Source organism: Neophocaena asiaeorientalis, unplaced genomic scaffold (genome assembly GCF_003031525.2).
Source record: "Neophocaena asiaeorientalis asiaeorientalis breed wild unplaced genomic scaffold, Neophocaena_asiaeorientalis_V1.1 scaffold275, whole genome shotgun sequence".
Classification (NCBI taxonomy): Eukaryota; Metazoa; Chordata; class Mammalia; order Artiodactyla; family Phocoenidae; genus Neophocaena; species Neophocaena asiaeorientalis.
The window spans coordinates 7,376,394-7,403,280 of NW_020173679.1; the positions used below are offsets into that span (position 1 = coordinate 7,376,394).

At 46.7% G+C, this 26,887-nt stretch overlaps 1 protein-coding gene across 4 annotated transcripts in view; it reads left to right on the forward strand.

Annotated features, from left to right (window-relative positions):
- The window catches only part of MTOR (mechanistic target of rapamycin kinase), a 119,913-nt gene that overhangs the window by 61,059 nt on the left and 31,967 nt on the right, over positions 1 to 26,887 (forward strand). For all 4 annotated transcript variants that reach the window (XM_024749711.1, XM_024749710.1, XM_024749713.1 and 1 more), the window contains 4 exons: positions 16,558 to 16,633; positions 19,651 to 19,790; positions 24,973 to 25,073; positions 26,759 to 26,874. In XM_024749711.1, coding sequence (XP_024605479.1) covers positions 16,558 to 16,633; positions 19,651 to 19,790; positions 24,973 to 25,073; positions 26,759 to 26,874 — 433 coding nt within the window. The remainder of the gene's footprint in view (positions 1 to 16,557; positions 16,634 to 19,650; positions 19,791 to 24,972; positions 25,074 to 26,758; positions 26,875 to 26,887) is intronic.

Consider the following 26,887-nt stretch of genomic DNA (forward strand, 5'->3'; position numbering starts at 1 on the left):
GGGCCCTTCACACACAAGCCTGAGGCCTGGCAGCCCTCCTTCCCGCCGTGACCCCCAGAGCCTTTTTCCAGTCAGGGCTTCTGCTTCTCAGAAAGTCATTTCTGTTCAGGCAGCTGGAGTTACCAAACACTTTTTTTTTTCCTGTAAATCAAAAAGCAGGAGTGGATCAGGTGGATCAGGGTTTGTTTGCTAACCTGCTCATCTTCTTTGCCTGCTTAGGAGTGAGGATGTTGCCGGAGTCCTGCAGCAGCTTGTCGTTCTGCTCAAAAGGGTCTTTTTAGAATTGGCACTGTCAGCCAGTCCCTGCTGTCTCTTTGCAAATGTCTAGTCCAGCCGGTCACTGCAGCCTTAGCTCATGGAGCTCACTTCACTAAGGCGAACCTGGCCCCGACGGCCAGCATCCGACAGGGTCATTCAGCAGGGTCTGCTAGACTCCGCGAGGATCTTCAAGATGATCTCCTACCCAGCTTAACCGACACTGAGCACCGAGCTTAAACCGTGTGGCACACAACTGTATGTAGCATCACACATGATGCTGCTGTCTTGGTAGAGAACATCATGGAACAATGGCGCTTTATGGATTCCTGGCCGGCTTTTTGTTTGTTCTTTCCAGTAACCATTTCCTCTGCCCAAACAGAAACATTTTGTTATGAATAGATTCTCATATCTGGGCAGAAAACGAATCGGTCGTTCATATTTGCAACCCATGTAGCAGTCCTTTCCAGGAAAGGTAGGAAGGGGTTCCTAAGTTTGGATCGAAAGCATCTAGCTTTTAGCATGAGTGCCTACTCTCTGACATTTGTTTTCTGGAAACTTATTTCTAACATAAGGCTTAAGTTGGAGACAGAAGCGTTTTTTATTTGAAGATTTTCTTAAATTGTCTAATCTGCCCAAATCTTCAACACCGTCCCCCATTTTGAGAAAAATAGCTACATAAGAGTATATCCCACGCCAGAGGATTATCTGTCCTCCAGAACATCTACAACCCTAGGGTGTCCTAGATTCTGAATTTCTGAAAGAAGGAAAAATAAGTCCTTGTTTTGAGTACAGCTAAGCCAGTAGAGAAAACCAGGACAAATGCGGAAGACTAAGGCAGTTTTCCCTTCTCTGAGAGGCTTTTAATCCCTTCTCTGCCCTTCGGTGAACAGCGTGACCATAAAAAATGGGAATTAATTGAGAAAATGTGGAAAACCTGTGTTGGACACCTTACAGTTTTTCCTTTTCTCCATTTTGCTGGTGGTGAAAGAGGGTCAGCTTGGAGCTCTTGAGATAGATGTTTATGAAAATAAAGCTTATGTTCTTTTGAGAAAAGCCAGTGAGCTTTTACTTCACAGTCTGGGCTGTGCTGCCTTAGGCTGGCACCAAGGATTGGATGTGTCCGAGCAGCCTGGGAATTCCAGAGCTGAGAAGGGCCTAGAGCTGGTCTTTCCTTCTCCCCCGATAGGGGCGTCATGTCTCATTTTTTTGAAAATGTTCCTGTTGGAGAGACTCCTCGTTTTCCAGTGTATTCGTGCCCCTGCCTACTCTTAAACCATGCTTCCAAACTGGTGAGGGAGGAACAGCTGCCCTCAGTGCCAGGCTCTGTTTGTTGAATGAATACATCTCAGAAGAATCTGCCTTGTTAGTTTAGCTGTGTGTTTGTGGTCATATTTTACTTCCGAAGTCTTCTAATGAGCCACAGCTGCCTTACTACATGTGGCCATTTAATCCCTGACCCTTCTACCGCTCAGTCCTACTTCCATCTCAGCCCGAAGTCCAGGTCCATCGCAGAAGGTATTTGCACCTCTTCCCTAAGCCTTCTAGTTTGCCACTTCTCCCAAAGAGTGTGTCCTGGGCTTATTAGAAACCATTTCGTTCAGGCCTCCTCTTAGCATCTACTGTTTAATTATAGCACCTAGCAAAAAAGTCTGTCTGTGAACCCTCTTAGGAATTTGCAGCCTGGGGTGCCTCACAGGCTAGGTGGAGAGACAGACAGCTGAACTCCAGGGCAATGTGACATGCTGGGGTGGGGGACACAGCAGAGGGGGAGTGCCCAACCCAGATGAGGTTCTGGAAGGTCTCCTGAGGGAAGTGATGCCCAGGGTTGTTGTTTCTGTGGGGTTTTTTGGTTTTTTTAAAGGAAGAAGTAGCCAGAAGTGGGAGAGGGCATTCTGAGCCAAGGTGCAGCTGTATGAAAAGCCTGGGCTTATAGAGCCTAAGTAGTCAAGTGTGGCGTTAAGGGGCAAGAAGGAAGAGGGGTGGTGGCAGGAATTAAAGCTGGACGAGTGGAGGCGCGTCGGGCCTCAGGGCCCTTGTACATCCCGGTGAGGCTGTAAGTGTTACTTGGGAGACAGGGGGCTGTGGAAGGAAGCCAGGAAGCTTTTACTTCTTGCTTTGTTTTTTTTTGAGTCTCACCAGGACAGTGGCTCTTTGTAGTTACCAAACAAGATTTTTAACTGGAAGTGGGTGGTTTAGAACATCAGAATTTCTTAAAATTGTAATGCATTCATATTAAATGCCCTGAAGGGCTCATCTGGCTTGAGGATTAAGGAGTTGGTATCTGAAGGACTTAAAGTAATTAAGTCTAGAATCAGATAAATCTGGGTTCTAATCCCTTCCCATCACTTGACAGTTATATGACCCTGGGCAAATTAATTAACTTCTCGGAGTTGACCAATCTGTGAAATGGGGATAAAAATTTTAACTACTCCTGGACTTCCCTGGCAGTGCAGTGGTCTGGACTCCGCGCTTCCACTGCAGGGGGCATGGGTTTGATCCCTGGTTGGGGAACTAGGATCCCACATGCTGTGCAGCACAGAAAAAAAAAAAAAATTATAACCACTTCACAGGATTTTTGTGAGGACTAAGTTAAATACAGCAAAAGATTAAAAATAGCTAAGGCATTTTTGAAGAAGAAAAATAAATTTGGAGGAATTACCTTATTAGAAATCAAGATTTATCTTAAAGCTACAGTAAGTAATTAAGGCAATGTAGTATTGGCACAAGGATAGATAAATGGAGCAGATTTGAATGTCCAGAAACAGACCCACACATATATGAACCCTTGATTTATGACAAGGTACCACTATAGAACAGTGAGTTCCTCTGGGTAGGCTAGATAGCCTTATGGGGAGATAAAGGTTCTTGACCCTTAACCCCATACCACACCCAAAACCTCAAGTCCAGGAGATTTAAATTCTAAATCGGAAAACAGTAGAGCTTCTAGAAGATAACATAGGAGATTATCTTCAGCATCTTGGGATAAGCAAAGATTTCTTAAACAAGATTTGAAAAACACTGACCATAAAGGAAAACATCAAATGCAATAAAAGGAGTCATTTCTTTTCACTGGAAAACACCATGAAGAAAGTAAAAAGGCAAGAAGGTATTCCAGTACATACTTCTGTGTATACTGTATCCAGAGTATATATAGAACTCCTAACAAACAAACAAAGATTAGCCAATTAAAGCATTGGCAAGAGATGTGAACAGGTACTTATTTCACAAAAGATTATGTCCACAAGGCCAGTCGACACATGAAAGACTGCTCAGGCTCATTAGTCATTATGGAAACTCAAATTTAAACTATACGATGCAAGACTTCCCTGGTGGCGCAGTGGTTAAGAATCCGCCTGTCAGTGCAAGGGACACGGGTTCGAGCCCTGGTCTGGGAAGATCCCACGTGCCGCAGAGCAACTAAGCCCGTGTGCCACAACTACTGAGCCCGTGAGCCACAACTACTGAAGCCTGCGTGCCTAGAGCCCGTGCTCTGCAACAAGAGAAGCCACCACACTGAGAAACCTGCCACACCACAACAGAGTAGCCCCTGCTCACCGCAATTAGAGAAAGCCCACACATAGCAACGAAGATCCAACGCAACCAAAAATAAATAAATAAAAATAAATTTTTTAAATAAAAAAATAAACCAGAAGGTGCAACTTACACGCCAATCAAAATGGCTGAAATGGAAAACACTAAATTCCAAGTGTTGACGAAGATGTGGAGCAACTGGGATTTCCATACCCTTCTGGTCGAAATGTAAAGTGGCAGTTTGTCAGTATCTTCTGAGACTGGAACATGCCCCTGTAAGCGAGCAATTCTACTGCGAGATTTGTTCCCACCAGAAATGTGAGCACACATGCGCCAAAGACACATATAGGAATGTTTGTCCGGACTTCCCTGGTGGTCCAGTGCTTAAGACTCCGCCCTTCCAACGTAGGGGGCGTGGGTTCGATCCCTGGTTAGGGAACTAAGATCCCGCATGCCACATGGTGCGGCCAAAAAAACAAGGAATGTAGTAATGTGACTTACCATAGCCCCAAACTGCAAACAGCGTAAACCCCCATCGACAGTAAGACAGATAAATTGTGGTATGTTCATACAGTGACATACTATTCAGCAGTAAAAAGACAAAACTACTGTGGCATGCAATGACGTGTATGTATCTCGTAAACATAATGTTGAATGTTTATATAGAGTTCAAAACCTGGTGAAACTAACCAATTGTATCAGAAGTGAGATAGTTGTTACCTCTTATGAGTTGTTACCTCTGGGGATGAGAAGTGAAGCTGTGATTGGGAGAAGGCTTGGGTGCTTCTGGGATGCTGGCAGTGTGTTGTGTTCTGTTTTTTGGTCTGGGTGGTAGTTATAAGGGTATCTTCACTTTGTGACAATTTATCAAGCTGTACAATTAGGTGTATACTTTCCTGTGTATATATGTTGTACTTCAGCCAGGAAGCTTATTTAAAAATAGATAATGCACATAAAACACTTTGTTTTTTTTTTAATTTTATTGAAGTATAGTTGATTTACAACGTTGTGTTAATTACTGCTGTACAGCAAAGTGACTCAGTTATACACATAGATATATTCTTTTTCACATTCTTTTCCATTACGGTTTATCACAGGATATTGAATATAGTTCCCTGTGCTATACAGTAGGACGTTGTTGTTTATCCATCCTATAAAGAATAATTTGCATCTGCCAATCCCAGTCTCCCAGTCTTTCCCTCCCCCCACCACACACCCCCCTTAGCAACCACAGATCTATTCTCTATGTCTGTGAGTCTGTTTCTGTTTGGTAGATATGTTCATTTGTGTCGTGTTTTAGATTCCACATATGGGCAATATCATATGGTATTTGTATTTCTCTTTCTTACTTCCATTAGTATGATAGTCTCTAGGTCCATCCATGTTGCTGCAAATGGCATTATTTCATTCCTTTTCATGGTTGAGTAATATTCCATTGTGTGTATATATACCACATCTTCTTTATCCGTTCATCTCTCAGTGGACATTTAGGTTGTTTCCATGTCTTGGCTGTTGTAAATAGTGCTGCTGTGAACATAGGGGTGCGTGTATCTTTTCAAATTATAGTTTCATCTGGATATATGCCCAGGAGTGGGATTGCTGGATCAAATGGCAACTCTATTTTTAGTCTTTTGAGGAACCTCCATACTGTTCTCCATAGTGGCTGCATCAGTTTACATTCCCATCAACAGTGTAGGAGGGTTCCCTTTTCTCCACACCCTCTCCAGCATTTATTATTTGTAGACTTTTTTTTTTGAACACTAGTCCTTTGTTTATTTTTAGTATTTTTAAAAATTAATTAATTAAGTTACTTTTGGTTGCATTGGGTCTTCGTTGCTGTGTGCGGGCTTTCCTTAGTTGCGTCGAGCAGGGGCTACTCTTTGTTGCTGTGCATGGGCTTCTCATTGTGGTGGCTTCTCTTGTTGCGGAGCATGGGCTCTAGGTGCATGGGCTTCAGTAGTTGTGGCACGCAGGCTCAGTAGTTATGGTTCATGGACTCTAGAGCACAGGCTCAGTACTTGTGGCGCACAGGCTTAGTTGCTCCGTGGCATGTGGGATCTTCCCGGACCAGGGATCGAAACTGTGTCCCCTGCCTTGGCAGGTAGATTCTTAACCACTGCACCACCGGGGAAGTCCCTTACTTGTAGACGTTTTAATGATGGTGGTCATTCTGACCAGTGTGAGGTGGTACCTCACTGTAGTTTTGATTTGCATTTCTCTAATAATTAGCAACGATGAGCATCTTTTCATGTGCCTATTGGCCATCTGTACGTCTTCTTTGGGGAAATGTCTATTTAGGTCTTCTGCCCGTTTTTCGATTGGGTTGTTTGTTTTTTTGTTATTGAGTTGTATGAGCTGTAAGACACTTTGAATTGTGTCTGACACATAGTCCATATCTAGCAAATACTAAGTAGTATTGATATTTAGGTAATCGATTATCATTTCATCAGAAAAACCTCCCTGTCCACCTGAATCTAAAATAAGTCCCCTGTGCCATTCTCCATCTCTGTTTTCTTCATGGTGTTTAACTCCACAGCACTTATTTCCGTTTGTGTTTTGTATATCTACTTCACTGACCTATAAGCTCTGTGAAAGCAAAGACCATACCTGTCTTATCTACCATAGTAGCTCTAGCAACCAGCACTTAGCACAAAGCCTGAGACAAAAGAGATACTGTATTGGAACTTGTCAAATGAAAGAATGAATTCCCAGCAGAAGGTTCTTTTCTCCTAAATAAACATCTGACATGGAGACTTAGAGTCTCTCTCCATGGTCATTGCCAGTATTTTATCATGGTGAGTCCTTCATTGCAGGGGATTGCCTTCTCTCCTGCTTTAACATTTTCTTCCATAGATTTTAGTTATAGAATCAAAGAGAGTGAGAACTGGAAGAGTTGAGATCATTTGGTTCAGCCTTCTTTTTTTTAACCAGTAACTTGAGGTAGCAGCCTGATTGTATGATCACTTTGTATCCCTGGAAACCATCGATTTGCGTCTCACCCCTGTTTCTTTACATATGAAGACGAGTGAGAGGGCCACAGAGCATTGTGGTAGGGTTTTGTACCCCCCAGCCCCCCACCCCCGCCGTTGATTCTGGAGGCCTGTATGAATGGCATATCCGATAACTTGACCCTGCATCGACCTGTCGGTTAATCCTTATCACGGCCTGAGGGGCCACATGCAGCAGCTCATGTTGAAGACAGAACACAGAAAGTAACATGTCATGTCTCTGGGCAGCTGTATTCCCCGTAATTAATCCAGGAACCCAACAAATCTTGTCTGTCTCCAAAGGGAAATCAAACACCCATTACATTGCAATTGCAAAAAATCACTCTTAGCCAAAGACGGATTCCTGCCGGGGTGCAGGACAAGATTTCAAGTCTATGTGCAGTCGCCCTGGGACTGAGGAGCTTCCCTTCAGCCTGGGTCTTAGCCTCCCTGACTTAGGCAGCACTAATGGGAAGTGGCCTGTAACTCTTTGAGAATGTTAAAGAAATTGAACCAGTTTGTGCCTGAGCAACCAGTTAACAGTGAGGGTGACTGGGCTTTACAGCCTACAGGCAAGGGGCTAGATGGACGAACAAACCCACTCTGTGTCTTAATTCTAAACACATGTTCCCAAGGTGTCTCTGTTGCGTTGCTTGGAAGTATGAGCCCAGCTTTTACAGTTGTTTCCAGGCTTCCAGAAAAGGTACACAGTCTTGTTCTTTTCCCACACCTCTGCTGGAAGAGAAAACGCTCTGTCCAGAGGGGAAGGATTTGCTCAAAGCTTCGCACTTCTCAGTAAAAACACATTCCAAACGTCTGGACTCATGCTGCCTTCAAAAGTGCCAGTGTGCCTCGAGGAATCCATACCCCTGTAGAAAAACTCCAAGCAGCAAAGAGTGTGCAGATGGAGGAAACCCCTTTGTAGCCCGAGCACAAGCACAGATTATATCTTTCTTTTTAGCCCCATCTTTTTCTTTAATGCCCTTTTACATCCAGCCATTACCCAAGAGGCCAAGTCCCTCACCAGTCATCAGTAGAGCTTAAATTTATTTCTGGCTGCTCTAAAGACTTCTTACAGGTTCACTTTACAACAGCTTGCCTGTATAGGGCATCTTACAAACTCCAAGGAAAGCTGCTTTTCAGTGCAGAAAGCTGACCATGAGTGAGGAGTTGTACAAAGAGAAGAGTCCTGGGGTTTCTCCTAAAGCTGACCAAAAGGACAGAGGGTCTTTCCTTGTAACCCAAGACCATTCTAAAGGGTGCCGCTTGCTGTCGGTCAGTAGTTAACCTCTGCTCCTCCACTGCGTCTAGCCCATCCTCAGGAATGGCTGGAGATTTAGTGGGACCATTCTTACGGTGAGTTAGCAAAGCTGCTTCTGACTTTCATGTACCACTGCGAGGGGGAACAAACTGCTGGCAATTAAACTGGGTCACAGCACTCTGAAACCTTGAATTATAAGCTGTATCATGGTTTCAGAGCTGTTAAAGTGTACCTCTTAGAATTGATGAAATACGGTAGGTGCCCCATGGCCACCTCTGACACAGTCTGTCCCAGTGACAATGAAATGTATCAGTGGTAACACCATTGATCTCTCCAGATTCTTTTGGACATCTCATTGGCTATGAATCTTGGTGATTCAATTACAGTATGTTATGTTCCTCGTCTGTCAGCTTTTCCTTACTAAGAAGGTAGGCATATTTTTTTCCTTTTCCTGATCCCAGAATGGGCATCAGTATTTCTACAATGTGGCCTAACTCCGTACTGGGGTACAAGGCCAGCGCACATCTGCTCACACGATTATAAGTGTGGAGAGTTCAAGGCTGCCGAGTCACTGGATGCCAGGTCATTTAATTTTTGTTTCCCAACTTCATCCACATAATAGACTGAGTCAGAGCTCTTGGACATGCAGAAGCCAAGAAATCAGGATTTTACCCAAAATATCAACTCTATTTTGAGTCAAGGTAGTTGAAAATAAGCTTTGGGCTTCAGTCTGTCAGCCCTCCCCGCTTTGTTGTTTCCTGACAGCTTCTTCTTCCTGATCGTCTCTCTCAGAGCTCTTCATTTCACTCTGGATATGAAGAAGCAGAAAGGAGGAGAAAAACCTCCAGGCATCACCAGAAAAGGAGCAGTGCTCACTGTTGTAGAATAAAGAGATAATGGCCAATTTGTCAAGAAGTGTTGACAAGAAAGATAAAGTTGGCAGTAATTAACTGGCTGACACGCTGGGACTGATGCGCATGCCAGCGGCTCCCTAAATCAGCCAGGGCCTTGGAAATGTGACAGCCATTCATCATTTTTACAGCACGCCTCTGACAGGCCCCTGGGTTGGAAACCCGGCCAGCACAAATCGTGTGCTTTGACACTCCAGGTCTCCGCGACCTCTCAGTGCCTTACTCTGGTTGTGCTGGGGAGCCCGGGCCCCGCATTCAGCCAGGAGGGGCGTGGAGGTGATGGGTGAAATGGGCCCGCTTGCCCTGCTTGTTGCCGAGCACTGTGCTTATCCTCAGGGAGGCCGCTCTGATTCCCAGGGCTGAGCCCGCAGGCGTCGACAGGACCGACCGCCTGTGAGCAGAGTGGGAGCTCCTGCCGCGCTCCTGGCGCCCTGGTGGCTTAACTAGTGCTGCTCTCACCCAGCCACGAGGGTGCGCCCACGAGACGGGCTCGTACGTGCCATCCAGCAGCAGGGTGACATTCTTATGCAGCTGTTAAAAATAATTATGAAGGGGCTTCCCTGGTGGCGCAGTGGTAGAGAGTCCGCCTGCCGATGCAGGGGACACGAGCTCGTGCCCCGGTCCGGGAAGATCCCACGTGCCGCGGAGCGGCTGGGCCCGTGAGTCGTGGCCGCTGAGCCTGCGCGTCCGGAGCCTGTGCTCCGCAACGGGAGAGGCCACAACAGTGAGAGGCCTGCGTACCTCAAAAGAAAAATAAATAAATAAATAAAAATAATTATGAAGACTCCGGATAAAGTAGGAAATGCCTGTGATATGTGAAAGAGCAGAATCCAAAGCTGTATGATCACTCTAGCTAGCATTGTGTATAAAATATGTATTTATACAGAATATGCATGGGCAAAAGTAACGTTCTAATATCGTGGTGAACTTCCCTCCCCCCACTTTTTCTTAATTAAAAAAAAAAAGATATACTTCCTCCTACCAGTCTCGAAAAGATAGTTTTTGTCTCTCCTTTCCCTGATCTACACAGTTGTTAGCATTCTATCTTTTTTATTCTTAAGGCCCCACTTTCTCACGTACAGATCTGGCAAGTCTTCTAGATATTATGACAGACGTGTCATTTACACTGTGAGCAGACAAAGGAAAGGGTGAAGACAAAGTAAGAGCTCATTATCCTTAAGCCACTGTGGTCTGAGATGTCAGGAACCCATGTGATTGTCCAAGGCAGTCCACCTACCTCTCTTGCACCAGATTTTTTTTGTCTTGGTGCCTTAGGTCCCTGAGGGTGCCAAGGACACCAAATGTCCCAGCTTTGAAACCAGGTAATGAGGCCAGCCTCCTTTTCTTAATATGTAGAAAAGGAGTAAATTTACTCTTCCTAAGTTTCTGAAGCAAGAAAGGAAAGTTTGTCCTGCCAGACCCTGGGGTGCTATCTTCATGCCCTGACTGTGGCTTTAAGGGGGGGACCCTAAGGCCTGCCAGCCCCCTTCGCTCTCCCTACCCCTTCGCTCTCCCTACCCACCTGCGTTTGAATTACCCCTCACCACCTTTCTCCGCTGTACATTTCGGATGTTCTCACGTTGCCTTCTGTCTTCACTGCTGTCCTGCTCGAAAAGAGACTGTCACACCCTTGAGCTCCCCAGAGTCCCAGGGGAACTGCTTGATGAAAAGACATCAGGGCCCCACCAATCCTGGATCTTCCTGGCTCTGTACAGGAATCAAGATGTTTTGTTTTTAATCATCCGTTGGACACAGAGCTAAGTCTTGGTGCTGGAAGAAGTAACAGGGATGGACAGAAGCAGCTACCGCTCTATAAGAGAAATAAGAAAGACTGCTTGGGGGACTTCTCTGGTGGCACAGTGATTAAGAGTCCGCCTGCCAATGCAGGAGACACGGGTTTGAGCCCTGATCCGGGAAGATCCCGCATGCTGCGGAACAACTAAGCCCGTGTGCCACAACTACTGAGCCTGCACTCTAGAGCCTGTGAGCCACAACTGCTGAGCCCACGTGGCACAACTACTGAAGCCCGTGCGCCTAGAGCTCAGTAACAAAAGAAGCCACCGCAATGTGAAGCCCACGCACCGCAACAAAGAGTGGCCCCTGCTCACCGCAACTATAGAAAGCCCACGTGCAGCAATGAAGACCCAACGCAGCCAAAAATAAATTAATTAATTAATTTTTTTAAGTGCATTAATTAGGGCTTCCCTGGTGGCTCAGTGGTTGAGAGTCTGCCTGCCGATGCAGGGGACACGGGTTCGTGCCCCTGTCCGGGAAGATCCCACATGCCGCAGAGCGGCTGGGCCCGTGAGCCATGGCCACTGAGCCTGCGTGTCCGGAGCCTGTGCTCCGCAACGGGAGAGGCCACAACAGTGAGAGGCCCGTGTACCGCAAAAAAAAAAAAAAAAGTGTATTAATTAAAAAAGATAAAGCAACAGAAAAAATTCATTAAAAAAAAAAAAGACTGCTTGATATACTGCTTGATACAAAGCAGGGTCCATCTGGGCCTCAACTTGGCTCTTCAGGAGCTCCTCAGCCAGACCCGCCCAGGTCCGCTGTCAGCTGTGTTGCATGTGTCACCAGCCCAGCACCAAGGGTATTCAGAGTATTTTTACTTGACAGAGAACCAAATAAAAGACTGCACTAGAAATAGGAGAGAGAAGGCCCAGAGCCATTTGAGAAGCAAGTGCATGACGTTCTCGTAAATTCCTGATGCGAGCACTAGGAAGGCCTGAGTAGTTCCCCAGATGTGACTGCAGATGCTCCTCGTGTGACTGGCTTTCCAGTGGGCTCCAGCTCGTGTTGAGCTATCCTGCATCACTTTGCTCTTAGTAGCCGAAGGTCATCAAGGCACCAAGGCTAAGAGATGAGGTTGATAACCAAGTGAGCCGTACCATGAGGAATTACCAGGCCAGATGACATTGGATTTGACACCAGTCCAGAAGCCCAAAGAGCAGTGACTTAGGAAACAGCACAGTTCCTCAGGTTTCCCTTCAGGTAGTAAGAGTGGCATTTGGATGCCGAGCCAGAGACCCTCCTGTTGGTTTGCTAGTGGGTCAGCATTAGTTAGGATGTGGAGCAGTTAATGACCCGCTGTTTCTTCAGTCTCATCCTCAGTGAGACTGGTCACCACTTGCCTGTGAAAAGCACCGAGGAAAAGATTGAAGAGGCGAGTCACGGGGAAGTAAACAGTCCCCACTCCCAGCACTAGCTTCTCAGCCATCGCTCTCGGACAAGGAACGCACCAAGGCAACGAGAAGCTCCTTCACGTCTGAGTCCCTTACTCAGCTTACACACTTTCCCTACGTCTGGAAAGAGTTTCGGATAGTGGAGAAAAGATGCCTGGTGTAATCTGTTTGGTGTAGGAGGCATTGAGGCCATATCTTATTTGTTAATTCGACTCAGTTCTAAAAAGTGTTTCCCTCAATTGCCAAGAATTTCCCAGTTTCAAGCTCTTCAACTCAGCTTCCTTTAATAAAAGTTAAATCTTGGAGTGAGGGAGGGGAGGTGGGGAATGAATGAGTGAATATGTCTGAATAATTGCCTTTTCCCTTCTTGATATCCTAATTCATCGTGTTTCCCTGTCTGTCTCTCTTCATTGTATTTCTAACACCAGGTTTACTTGTGGGCTCTGCGTTTTATTCTGTGGGTAGGCAGCTTCTGTTTGCTCTGTCGACTCGCAACTATACAAGAGCTCAACTGGATGTTCTCACTGCGCAGTGAAGTAGGATACAAATCTACCCCAACACCCATGCCAAGACGGCACTGGGACGGGATCCACTAGCCTAGAAATTCTTGCGCCGCAGCCATCTTTTCCTTCTGGCCCTGGTGAGCGTGGAGAGGAGACAGGCTATCTGGTTGACCTGTCATCCTGTGCACTGTTGTCGTGGGCACGTTGCTGCCTAAGCCTCCATCTCTCTACACTTGTTTGTTAGCGTCGGTGAGGCCTGGTTTGTGTTGTTAAGCACTCCTCTGCTGTTGGGCTGAGCTTTGAACAGTTTGCCCTTTATAAGCCTCCAGCATTAATACGGAAAGACCCCGGGGCACACAAGGGAGCGTTCATTGAACGGGCTGTAGGAAACTCCCAGCTGCCCCATAAAACGAGAGCTCCTCATTAGGGGGCCTTTTGAGCAAAGGTGGTTTCTGCACGAGCCACACATACAGTCTCTCCCTTCAGTCTCATAAAACCACATCTGAGTTTAAAAAGGGAGTATTTGAACGGACAGTCTTGTGTCACCCAAGCAAGCAGGAGATTGGGGCCTTAGTAGCTGGGAACTTCTGAGTTTCCACAGAGGCTTATTCATCCCCCACTTTGCAGCCTGCGCTCTGTCTGTAAGCCTGGCAGCCTCGAACAAGCTGCCTGTGGCCGCACGCTGACTGTCCTGCTGGGAGGTGTGGAGGTGTTGCCAGTGGCTTCTGAAAGGAAATAAAAAGATGGGAAACGGGAGCTTAGGGCTCAGAGCAGGGTGTTAGCCGTGGTATGGGTGAGGAAGCTAAAGGGAAGGTGCATTACAGCTCCTTTTTCCCGTACAGCAGATTATATACAGAGTTCGCTCGTGGAAACGTCCCATGCCATGCTTTCAGTCACTTATTTTACACATATTTGCTCAGGCCCACTGATGCCGAGAGTAGACAGCTGACACGCTTCTCTCCCACCGCAGAGCTGTACGCTTAGTTATTACTTCAGATCCTTTTAATGGTACAATTTCGAAGGGAAAGGATGACCGGCTGGGCCACGGTTTCCTTATACGTAAAATGGGAGTGTTAATAATGTCTACCTCGTAGGGTTAAGATGACATGAATCAGCAGTAATCAGCATAGTGCCTGGCACCTACAGTGAGCCCTCAGTAAATTTAGGTATCTTTTTGTTGTTATTATAATCCATTGCCTCTCGTGATGGAGTGCCAGAAGCCGTGGAGGAAGGAGAAAAAGTTAAGGTCCCAAGCAAGATGGTAGACTCTCGTGCACCAGGAGAACCTCCAGAGCCTCAGCCCCTGCAGTTGCGTTCTCCAGCAGCCTTGTAGGCACACATGGGAGACTCCATGGAAGGAAAGAAGAAAGAAATGCATTTAGGGAGAAAGTTCTATAGGAAAGAAGAATGCAAACAGGGAGGAGGAAAGAATAAACAGGATGAGAACAGCTGGGTAACTTGAAATCTCTCCTCTCTGAACAGTCGAAAGTAGGTGTGTACAATCTCCTTTACTTTGAGGTCCTCAAACCAGAACTTAATTTATCAAAGGGACCCTTTCTCTCTGCTCCCACTCATTTTTCATGGGTTTGTTTTAGTCCATTTAGTCAAAGTTGTCATTTTTTCAGTGACTGTCCTTACTGTTGGACAAGAGCTTGTCATGCATCTCAAGGTGCACCCCCGGTTTTCCTGGCCATTGATCGAGGCCTGGTCAGTGTGGGTCCGCTGTGAGCCTAGCCCCTCTTTCCTTCCCACGGGGCTGTCTGCATCCTCACCTGCTTCCACACATATTCAAGTGGGGAGTTCTGTGCGGGTGACTTATGTGGACTTTCTCTTAAAGGAGTTGGGGCCATGTGATGAGTTTTCTTTTTAAGTTTGCAAAGCTGTGTTGGTCTGTCCTTGGAGGAGGTATATCAGAGCCATAGCAACATTAAGGTAAAATTTGTATTTCTCCTCTGAAGTCTCAAGTCACAACTTCCTGATTTTGATCAGTTTCTTGTAAAATTCTCCTTTTTATGTATAACAAATGGGCGAGTGGGGGGGGAGGGACTTTTGCTTGCTTTTGTTTTTGTGTTGCTTTATTCCCCAGAGTGAGGCAAGTTTTGGTAATGTTTATAATTTGTTCTTGAAAATTAGAGTATGTTCCAGAGCGTAAGACTGGAAGACAGTTATTAGAACTCCTGGATTTTTATGTCTGATTCTTAGAGGTAACTTCTTTTGGTTCAGGCAAGAAACACTTTCCTTATCTTCCTCATCAGAACACTTTATATTCCTACCAGGGCCATCCCAATAGTCCACATTAGGACTAAAAATAATATATAGACTATATTACTATATATAGTTACATATGATATATTACATATTTGAGTATAATATATAGAATATATACTGGCTTTCTTTTTTCCTGCCTTCTTGTGCTTCCAAAATCTTTATTTGGGCTCAAGGAGCTAGATTATCACAAATCTATACCCAGCAATATTAATTATTAATACGGTTTACCCAGCCCTATGTGAGTGAGCAGCAAAGCTGAGAGCCTGACTTAGAGGCCAAGAGGAATGGGAAACTGCTTCACGATGAGCATGCAGTGGAATTAGTCCCTTTGGACTTGGCTTTTCATTCTCAGCTTAGAAAAACTCTCATAGGGCTTCCTAAAGGACCATGATGTTACAGCTTCACTTTGAAATTAAAAATATTTCTGAATCCTGCAGCAGAAAACTTACGGAGAACATCTGGGCTCATTGCTTTGCTTGGGACCCACACAGAAGCACCAAACGGTCCGCCCAGTAGATCCCACACAAGGTTGCCCATCTACTCCTATAAATAAAGGAGAGGGATGTCCGTGCAGTTACTTTCGCCTCTGGTTGCAGAGCCTGGAGCCTTGAGCTTGGACACCCAGTCTAGACTCCCAAGGTGGTCTGTCACATTTTGCTCCCTGCCTATGAACAGATGTAGTCGTCGTTGTCCTGTGGTTTTCTCAAGCCTGCTCCCTCCCTCTCTTCCTTCCATAACTCAAGCTTATGTTTAGTGTTGGGTTAGTTGCTGCTTACCCTCTTACATAGGTCCCTATTGGAACAAGGGTCTGAGCCTTGCAGCTCCCCTACTTTCAGGACCTCTTCACAGCCTCTCTGATGAACCAACTTCAGGCAGCAAGCCTTCCAGCTTTCCTTCCCAGTTGCCCCAATACACTTACAGTTCTCCAGCCCCAACTGGCCATATGCCGCCCACAGATGACATCAGCAAAGTTGTGTGTTGTTAAGAAAAGCATCTCTCTGCCAGAGAGACCAGGCAAGTGACTTGGGATGCGATCCCTTCACAGCCTGCTGCAGAGGGAGGGCATGGTCTTTGAAAAGGGACTAGGGAAACATCTGAATTTGAAAGAGATGGGCCCTGTCAGGGGAGCAGTCAAGACTGTTGCTGGGTTCTCTGTCATTGACGTGGATGACCCAGCCTCAGTCCCACTTCTTTGTCACCCACAGAGCCTGATGATTTGTATTCATTTTGGTTATTCTTATCACCAAGGGCAACTGATGAGAAGAAGTAAGAGTTAAAAGTTCAGAGGTACCTCATCTGGTTGTGTTCTACAACAGGAACGGTTCTGGAGCCAGGGTTTCTAGTTAAAAAACAGACATGTGCTGCCTGACGTATGATATCTGAGAGGAAACCAGTCTGCTGCTTGGAGGAAGGGCCCCAGAGCAGGCAAGGCCTCCTGTCCACCAAATGTGGCCCCTTCAAAATTAGGAGTATGAGATCAAGATGAAATCATTCAGGCCGAGCTTTCTGGGTGGTAATAGATAATTGATGCTCTTTCTACATCTGTAAGACATTGTCCCCAGCATGCTGGTGAGCCATCTGCCCACAAATGACCCTGCACCTCCCACCCTCTGACATGCTGAGTGTAACCACCTATTCCTTTTGTTTTCCTAGCATTAATAATAAGCTACAGCAGCCAGAGGCAGCTGCCGGGGTATTAGAATATGCCATGAAACACTTCGGAGAGCTGGTAAGTTGCCTCATTCCTTTTAGAAGAGCAAGAGGTAGCCACCTGGCTAGGGAGGCACTAAGCCACGACCTTAAGAAAGTTACTTTCCTTTTCTGTTTTGTTGCCAATTGTTAAAAATCTGATGCTGACTTACCTATATCTTGAGGTTGAAGGAGACAGTGGCTGTATGGAGTGTATTCAAGCTGAACAGAGATCGTGAGGGCAGAATCTAAAAAACAGTAATAACTTGTATTTATCAAACTCTCAGCATGCGCCTAGCCCTTTGCTATGTGCTTTATGTACTTCATCTAATTCAGGAACCCTTTGAATGTGTACTATTGTTATCCCATTTTACAGATGAGGAGACTGTGGTCCCAGCAGGATAACAACCTTACCTGAGCTGACAGTGAATAAGTGGCAGAGCCAGGACTTGAACCCCGGGCAGTCTGGTGTCAGAGCCCAGGTGTTTAACCCTGACCAGAGTTGTCTTTGTGTCCTCTGTGACAGCCAGCATTGCCACTGGCCCATAGTTCAGGCTCAGTACCTACTTCAGAGGAAACCATGGGTAATTCTCCAGAAAAAAATATGCCATAATTTATACCTGATATTGAGGGATTGTTCCATTTCATTATTGCTTATATAGCTTCTTGCATCCTGCCATCTTTGCCCAACTGATACTAAAATGATTCCGTTACTCTCTGTAGCCCTGGGAGAGTGCTTTGGTAACTCCAAACCATGTATAAGGCATCGACTTAATCAACTTAACATTGACTTCCTGGAAGGTCAGGAAGTTCTGGGTCCATATATTTGATGAGGAACCTTTTATTAGTCAAGTAGGTCACTTACTCCAGTCTGCCTTAATCAAGAGCCCAGTGTGTTAGAGTGAAGAAAAGTGACTACTTCACGGGCTTTTGCCTTCTACAAGGGCTGTTCAACTGGGCTGAAACCTTTCAGGGAATATTTTGTCATCTTGAGCACATATCTATGACTAGACTAAGAAAGCATCTCCAGATGACAAAACAGAAGGGACTGTGTCTCATCCATCTTTGCCACAGTCCTTGTTTGCAGAGGGAAGAAGGTCAGCAAAGAGGGCACTTCATGTACTCCACCCAGAGATGTCCTCTCCTGTGATATCCTTAGCGCTTAGACCGCAGTAATTGAAACAAGGATTCCACAAACATCTGGTATTCAGGCCATTTTATACCCCAGTGGCCCAGAGTACCAACCTTAAATGAAGAGTTCCCCCGTCTCCAGGTTCTAAAGGTGGCCATTGCTCCAGGGTGGCTGCTGAACCTGTGGCGGATTTTCTGTTATATTTAGGTGGCTGAGTCACATCAAGCTCGACAGTGGTTGCTTTTTCTTGGCAGGGCCTGCGCTTTCTCAGCGCAGTTTAGGTAACAGCAATCTCATTAGAATTTTGTGGGATTCATTGCTTAAACCTTATAGTTTCTGAAATCTGTTGCAATTCAAAATATCCTGCCCCCTACGTGACCTGCTCCATACGCCACTCCCCCTACTTTCTGCTTGTTCATACTGAGTGTGTGCCATGCATTAGTCATGAGCCTTTGTTTCTTTTCCACCCAGTACAGAAATTCAAAATGGGAAGTTTACCAGTGTTACTCTTTAATTTCAGAGTTTTTAATTGTACAGTCTCTGCAGTCACTGTTCTCTCTGTAAGTTTTTGCTTTCATATTAGGCGTAGTAGAGCGGCATGATTCTAGACGAGCTTGGGAAATGGAGCTTAGGCGGTTCTACCCTCCACAGAGTCCATTTTGGCAAACCTCATTGTACAGGGACATTGGGGAATGGGCTGTTGTGGCCGCAGAATTAGGCCTGGGGAAGCAGAGGGGGCTGGCTCTGCTGAAAACACACGAGGGGAAGCAGGCACAAGTTAGCTCCCTAAAATAGAAATGACCTGCTTACAGAGGTTCAAGGAGAAAAGGTTCTGTCAGAGAGCTTAGCACACAGTAGCTGTTAGTGTATGTGCTGCTCAAATAAGACTTTCATTTAGAAAGGAGAGAAAGAAAGGTAATGGGGGAAGCAGATGTGGGCCCTGCATTGTATCATACAAATTCCACTGCAGGATCGTACTGTTGTTAAGTAAATCCCTGGAGAGCCACTCCCCTGGCCCAGTAGAGAAATGGTCGTTTACCAAGCTGGTAATGAAGAAGCCCAGAAGACAGACTGAGGTGGAGGCAGATGGCGGGCAGACAGAGACGTAAAACAATCCCCGGGCCATTCAGAGAGCCGTAGCCTGCAGCTTCTAGACTGCAGTACCGCTCATTCACGTGGCCGCCACTGAACTGCAGCGTGGCGCGCCGTCTGCCGGGTAATGGAACCCGTCCTTTGGCCCCTGCCACTGGGAAAGCTGCCAGGTGCTAAGCAGGAGGGAACATTGGATGGGGGAGACTCAAGAAGAAGGGAGGAAGTTTTTCCAAAGAATTTTAAGTGGCAGTATTATATTGTATTTTAAATTATTATTTCCTGAAAGTTTAAAAATGCATTAAGAAACGCAGAGAATCGAGAGCTTTTTAAAAGCGAGTGGTTTTCCTCCAGCAGATATGCAGATGTGACCTGGTCTTTCTGGCCTTATCCGGAAAGCAGCTGCCACCCCTGCCATGTGGCCCACTGTCAGCATTCCAGCAGATCGAGGCCTTGGCATCCTTATAGGAGCCCTGGTCGGGGCTTCCTGCCGTCCTAAATGATTTCCCCTGTCTTTGTATCCCCACATGCTGGAGTTCTGCTGCCTTCTGTGTCTGGGCTGGAAGTGATGGGGGGAAAGCACGGCCTGACATCTGCTCTCAGATTATCCCAGGGTTGTTCCATCACTGTGCCAAGGAACCAGCATTCCCACTGTCACCAAACATACCTCCGGATATTCTGAAGTTCTTTTCAGTCAAAGCCAAGGCAAACTGTGATGGGTGAAGTGTCACGCATACAGCACAGCACACTCGGGAAAGAGAGTCTGTGGATTAAAAAAAATGTACCTCTGTGTTCTCTGTGCCTCCCAATAGTCCTCTTTCTTTTCCGCTTGGCAGGAGATCCAGGCTACCTGGTATGAGAAACTGCATGAGTGGGAGGATGCTCTTGTGGCCTACGATAAGAAAATGGACACCAACAAGGATGACCCAGAGCTGATGCTGGGCCGCATGCGCTGCCTCGAGGCCTTGGGGGAATGGTAAGCTGTAGCGGGATGATGGCCGAGTTGCATTTGAAATGCTTCTCCCAACCAGAGTTCTCATCTAAGACTCTCATTTTTGTTTCACTTGGTTATTTTCCCAGGAATCATCTATCACTTTGGAGTGTTTCTCTCTCTGTTCTGTTGCAGTGCTAAATAGAAAGACGCTTTTTTTCTTTTTCTTTCTTTCTTTCTTTTTAACTTAAACTTTGTAATGCTCTGGGACAGGACAGGTGTGGGTGTGCTCCTGGGATCTACAGCTGTTTTCTCTCTGCCTCTTGACCTTGACTGACTGATGAAGACTTCATATTCTTACTCTGCAACCTTGATTTTTTTTCTTTTCTTTATTACCTCTTGCTAATGATTTTAGGAAAGAACAGATGACTGCTTTCTTCAGGTGCTTCACCTTTATTGAATGCTTACTACGGGCTCAGCACTATGCCAGGCTCCAGAGATTAAAAAGAAAAAAAAAAAAAGGCCTCTTCCTTTGTGAGGCTGATGAGACAATCACGTTGCAGGCAGTTACTAGAGCCTGAGAGCCCAGGGACAATGAGTGGTCTGAGCACACAGCTCTGAAAGACCGAAGTGGGGAACGGGGTGATCTTGCAGTTCTCCCTGGAGGAAGGTCTACGGTTGGGAGACAGGCGAAGGAGAATGGGGAGAGAGAAAGGGTGTGCCAGGTAGAAGTGACAGTAACGCTTGATTTAGAACACTTGCCTGCATCTTGGCCTGGGGAGTTGTTAGGGGATGTTAAAGGAAAAATGGTTCCTGTTCCTTTTTGCAGCATCCAGTGCAGTTTTGTAAAATAGCTAAAACAAAATGCCATCCTGCAGTCATGAGCTAGTTTAACTACAGTTTTAAATAACAAACAGAATGCTGTACTGCCTCCCCACGAGCAGATTATCTCGACTTCCTCTTGCATATGGGACTGAGTGCCCCATTCATTCATTCATACAGTTGTAGTGAGCGCTTACTCATTGCCAGTGTCTGTGCTAGCCCCTGAGAACACAGCATGAACAAGAGGGACACAGCCCCTGCCTTCCCAGAGCTTACAGGGCAGACGACCAGGCTGCTGTAGCACAGAGTGAATACAGTTTTAAAGGAGAGGAGAAGCCCAGGGGCTGTGGGATATCAGAAGGGGCCCTAATCCTAGCTTGGAAGGTTCTGGAAGGCTTCCAGGAAGAAGTGATAACTATCTCGGACCCAGACAGTGAGGAGGAGCGAGCACATTATTATGTTTAGAGTTCTGAAAGTTCAGTAAGGCTGTGGGGTCGAGTGTGTTGCGGAAAAGAGGTAAGAGGTGAGGCAAGAGAGCTAGGCAGGGGCCAGATCATGTGGGGCTTATGGTCCACGTTAAGAGTTTGAACTTTAACCAAAGGGCTGTTGATTGGCCATTCTCCAAACCCCACAGAATTTTTTTCTTTGCATTCTTTCATTCAGTGCCCTGAATTGCTCACCTCCTCTTCTCCTTTTTCTACTTTTTGAAATTCTCCCCATCTTTCAAGGTCCACCTGAACTGTTTCTCCCTCCTTGAAACCTTTCCTGCCCTCCCCGCCTTTCATAATTAGAGACAACCACTGTCCTTAGGTGGGTTAAGTAGGGTTGGCGTGGATGCGTTAGAAGAGACTTTATATGCGATTTTGTTTAATCTCCTTGTGTGACAGTTGGGAAACTGAGACTCATAGAAGTTGACATAGCCTGCCCGAGGTCTCCCGAGAGCAGAGTCATCCAGGTCTCCTGACGTTGCACTACCCAGTGCCATCTACCTCTGAGCTCTTGAATTCGTTCCAGTTTTATTATTACCTATAAAGTATAAGTGGCTAGTGATGCTGACCAAGGGGTCTAAGAATGCAGTAGGCTAAAAGAGATTTTAAAAAGAGATGAAAAGGCTTCCCTGGTGGCGCAGTGGTTGAGAGTCCGCCTGCCGATGTAGTGGACACGGGTTCGTGCCCCGGTCCGGGAAGATCCCACATGCCGCGAAGCAGCTGGGCCCGTGAGCCATGGCCGCTGAGCCTGCGCGTCCAGAGCCTGTGCTCTGCAACGGGAGAGGCCACAACAGTGTACCGCCCGTGTACCGCAAAAAAAAAAAAAAAGAGATGAAAGAAGTAGAATTCTTTTCCTGATCATATGCAGGTTTTTTATATGGTTTATTCAGCCAATTCTATTTAGAGTGCAACTTCTGGATTGCTTTTGCTCCGAGTATGTATCCTGAACGTGCCCGAGGCAGGTGTTCACTGGAGGTGGCCCTCAGGAGTGATCCAGGGTTACCAGTGAGCTAAGACCCGCTCCCCATGCTCAGCCTCTGGGAGCTGAGTACCAGAGACAGCCACCCCCTCCCCCAGCTCCCCAGCCACACCTGCAGCTACTTGAACCTAAGTAAACCTCCCTGCACTGTTCCTTTCATGGCCTCTGGGTCCTTGAGGACAGATTCCTCAGGAATGAGATCATAGACAGCCAAGTACTTAGGTGTTGCCAATTGAAGAACGCTCCTTACACTTTTTGCTGCTGCACTGGGTGGGAAAGTCAGAGTCTTGGAGGGCCTTTTACCCAGTCCTCCCTGGTGTCAGTGAGAGGTGCCAAAGAGCCTCCTAGTGGTTGCCCCACAGACAGTCTCATACTTTTTATTTATTTGACTTTGTTCGCCCCCGTGCCTTTGAGAGTTATGACTCAGTATATTCTGCATCCTTATTTGTAACAAATGTTTGTGGGAGAGGAACCCCGCCTCTGTGTACACCGACCAGGTTCTGACAACTGTTGACACAGCCTCAGCTTGAAGTCGGTGCCTGTGTCCCCTGGCGGGGCTGCCTTTCAGGATGCTGATTCTGCACTGCTCCCTGCTTTGTCTCTGGAGTTAACAGTTTGTGGCGTTTCACACTGAACTCGCTCCCTGCCTCAAGATGAAGAGGAAAGCTAAATCCCAGACCTGTGACACAGAAATGGGGGGTCCTGACGAAACAGCAGAGGGAGGCTGAATTGCCTACGGCTACTAGCTGTACAAATTTGAGTTCTAGGGTTGGAAGGAGCATTCAGAGATCATGTCGCTTTCCTTTACCTCCAGACAGGACCCCAGCGAAAATGTGCTGCCCAGAGGAGCTGTTCTATGCTCTGAGCCAGTGGTTCTCTAACTGTGGCCCCTGGATCACAGCATCAGTATCACCTAGAAACTTGTTAGAAATCTACTTTCTCAGGCCCCAGTTCAGACCTCCCGAATCAGAAACTCAAGGATGGCACCCAAGGAGCCCTCCATGGGATTATGATCTATGTAAGGAGCCCTCCGTGGGATTATGATCTGTGTAAGGAGCCCTCCGTGGGATTATGATCTGTGTAAGGAGCCCTCCGTGGGATTATGATCTGTGTAAGGAGCCCTCCGTGGGATTATGATCTATGTAAGGAGCCCTCCGTGGGATTATGATCTATGTAAGGAGCCCTCCGTGGGATTATGATCTATGTAAGGAGCCCTCCGTGGGATTATGATCTATGTAAGGAGCCCTCCGTGGGATTATGATCTATGTAAGGAGCCCTCCGTGGGATTATGATCTATGTAAGGAGCCCTCCGTGGGATTATGATCTGTGTAAGGAGCCCTCCGTGGGATTATGATCTGTGTAAGGAGCCCTCCGTGGGATTGTGATCTATGTAAGGAGCCCTCCATGGGATTATGATCTATGTAAGGAGCCCTCCGTGGGATTATGATCTGTGTAAGGAGCCCTCCGTGGGATTATGATCTGTGTAAGGAGCCCTCCGTGGGATTATGATCTATGTAAGGAGCCCTCCGTGGGATTATGATCTATGTAAGGAGCCCTCCGTGGGATTATGATCTATGTAAGGAGCCCTCCGTGGGATTATGATCTATGTAAGGAGCCCTCCGTGGGTTTATGATGCACATAACAATCTGAGAACTGCTGCTCTAAGATAACCTCCAGCAGGACCCAGAGTGAAGGTTTCTCAGTTTAGACGGCAGGAAAACAACACTGAGGTTCATCCAGCTGCTGTCTCTGCGCTTCAGTAAGTGCACAGGGCAGGATGGCTGCCCACTTCCTCTTTTTTATCTTGGCTGTGTATTGAGCTAGAATGCTTCATCCCTGGCTCTCTTGACCTTGTGACAGAGAGACAGTGAAAGGTAATGACTGCCAGGCCATGATGCTGGATAATGGCCCCGAGCAGTTCTCCTAGATGTGGTCAGCAGTCAGCTTCTCGGTGAGCCCAGCCCAGATCCCTTCAACATCTTTATCGCCTCCCCGCTCCCTGTCCCCCATGTCACCTTATAGTGCAGTGTAGCTCATGTCCCACGAGGCTTCTGAGCTGGGCCACTTGGAGCTTGTACCTTTTCTCTTGACTCCACTCCCAATACCAAGTTAAAACATCCTGCAGCATCTCTTTCAGAAAGCAGGAAAGATTAAGGAGTCTCCTAGCTGAGTCTTGAAGCTCACATGAAAGCAGGAGCTCGTATTTGCCCAGTAGCAGAGTTTTATTTCCTTTCCTTCAGAAGTGCAGCCTGGGAGGGCAGCAGTTTTAACAGCCAACAGGACATCTTTTCTTGAGGGCTTCTGCTCTCTCTGTGTATCAGAGTCTGCTGAACATCAAACGTATCTCAGTGTCTCCTAGTCACACCCACACTCACGGTAGTTGTGCGCAACTCTGAGAGTGAGCAACATCTGGATTTCTGGTAGATGTGACCATTGTAGCACCTTCTTCCTCTGTGCAGATTGATTGCATTTGCGTTTCATTTCAGACTGCAAGCATTGGTATAATACTTTTAAAAGCCAATTCTCCCTATAGCTTGGAACCCAAAAGAATGTCCAGATGTGTCTCTTCAGATGGCCTTCTCTGTAGGCCTTCCAAAGGGAAAGAGCCCAGAGTTCATTGGCATAGGAGAAAAGTTATTTCATATTTATGAAGGGGGCCAGATGTTCACATTTCACGTCACACCTAGTTAGACACGATCCCTATCTTAGATAAACTCGCTCTCAGACAAATTATGAGCCACCAGGCCATAGAAACAACAAATGACCAGTCACTTCTCAATTATATCACACAGTCAAAAGTACTTTTTCTTTAAAGGCTCCCAGTTCAAGGCAGGCCCCTATCATCCAGTTCCTCCACAGCCTCCAGCTAACCTAAGGGGCTAGAGAGAAAGATGGAGGTGATATCTGTTAACCCGACTGTATAATTCCTTTTCTTCAGGGGGCAGCTCCACCAGCAGTGCTGTGAAAAGTGGACCCTGGTTAATGATGAGACCCAAGCCAAGATGGCCCGGATGGCTGCTGCAGCCGCATGGGGTTTAGGTAAGGCTCCCCTCCCAGGCACCCAGTCAAGGTGAGGACAGTGAGGCTGGGGGCTCGCATCTGAAAAGTGTGGCACTGTGGCTGCAGGCAGAGATGTCAGGGCTATAGAAGCATAAAACTGTTCACGTCCACTTCTCACTCCTCCATCTGTCCTTTCTATCTCATGACTTTGACTAACTTTGTTAGATGTGTCTAATAATGGCTATTCACAGGGAGGCCAAGGAAAACAGTGATCAGGCATCAAAACTGAGATATTTAGTGAAGTTTGTTTGTAATCTGGCTCCATCATCATTAGCCTTTTTCCATATTTCTGCTGTGCATGGGGTCGCCACCTCATGATCCAGTATGGTTGCTGGAGCTCCACCAACATGTCTTTATCCTACAGGAATAATGAGAGAAGTCAGCTATCTCCTTTTATTTCTTAACTTTTATTATAGAATTTTCCCAACAAATACAGAAGTGACTAGTATAATGAATCCCTATGTGCTGTTCACCTTCTCCAACAGTTACAAACATTCTGGCAGTTTTGTTTCCTCTGTTCTCCTCCTTGCTGCCCAGCACTCAGCCAGCTTCCTCCCGCTCCCTGAGTGTTTTCAAGCAGCGATTTCCTAAAAACTTCCCACAGACAAGTGTCGTTTTCTGACATCAGACCCCAGCAGAGAGGATTCCCAGTGTCTGTTCCAGGGATGTTCTCAGTAAGAGGAGAAAGGGCCCATGGATGTCCCAGGTGGAAGCTGCACCTGTGGAGTCCAGAGGAAGGTTACATAACATCCACCTCCATTCTCACCCTCTGGGTCACAGAGCTTATATCCTTTCCTTTCATGAGCTCTGAGCTAGATCCAGAACGTTTTTCAAAACCAAACTGCTTCCTGAGGAGTCATCATTTGTTATTTGCTTTTGCCCAGAGGCATAGAGAATGGATGCACCAGTGGTCTGGAGTGAAAGGCAGGAAAAGGCCTCGTAAAATCAGCAGCCCTGCAGTCTGCGGCTAATGAAGCTGGTATCTTTCCTGCAGATGGTTTTGGAAATCCTGGCATTTGATACATGCTCACCCCAGCAGGGGAAGTGACTGTGTCTTTCCAGATGCCACCATTTTCCCAGTCTGCCCTGATATGACACTACTGTGCTATGACCTAGCCCATCTTTCTGTTGTAACAGAGCCTCTTAAAATATTTATCTCCTCCCTCTGAGGCAAAGGTACCACCAGAGTGAGACAAGCAAACTGTTTGTCTCCTCTCCCCTGTCCGGATAACGGCCATATCAGTTGTTTATGGGGAAGTGTAATGTCCAAGGTACCATTGAGCTGTGAGATCCTCCGTTGGTTGGGAAGAAAGCTCTTCCATCTCACCTAGAGAAAGCTGGGCAAGTTCTCTAGGTTAATGAGGTGCTGCGTGGCACCCTCCTGACCTGTGCTTATGTGGCTCCTTCCATCTTTCATGGAACTCCCTGGGGCAGCAGTGGAGGCCTGTGTTTGGAAGACAGATGTGGCCTTGTTAAACTGGCTCTCAGCCTCACAGAGTGTAGAGGCTCTCTGCAGGATTCGGATACAGCAGGCTCAAGTGTGTCCTGTTTGAACCCCAAGCTAAATTCAAGTAACAGTGACAAGGCCTATTTGAGATGCTGCCTTTAGCCCAGCAAGCTGACCACCCTAATGCTTTTCTGTGTGTGCGTGTGCGTGCGTGTAGGTCAGTGGGACAGCATGGAGGAGTACACCTGCATGATCCCTCGGGATACCCACGACGGGGCATTTTACAGAGCCGTGCTGGCGCTGCATCAGGACCTCTTCTCCTTGGCGCAGCAGGTACAAACCTCCA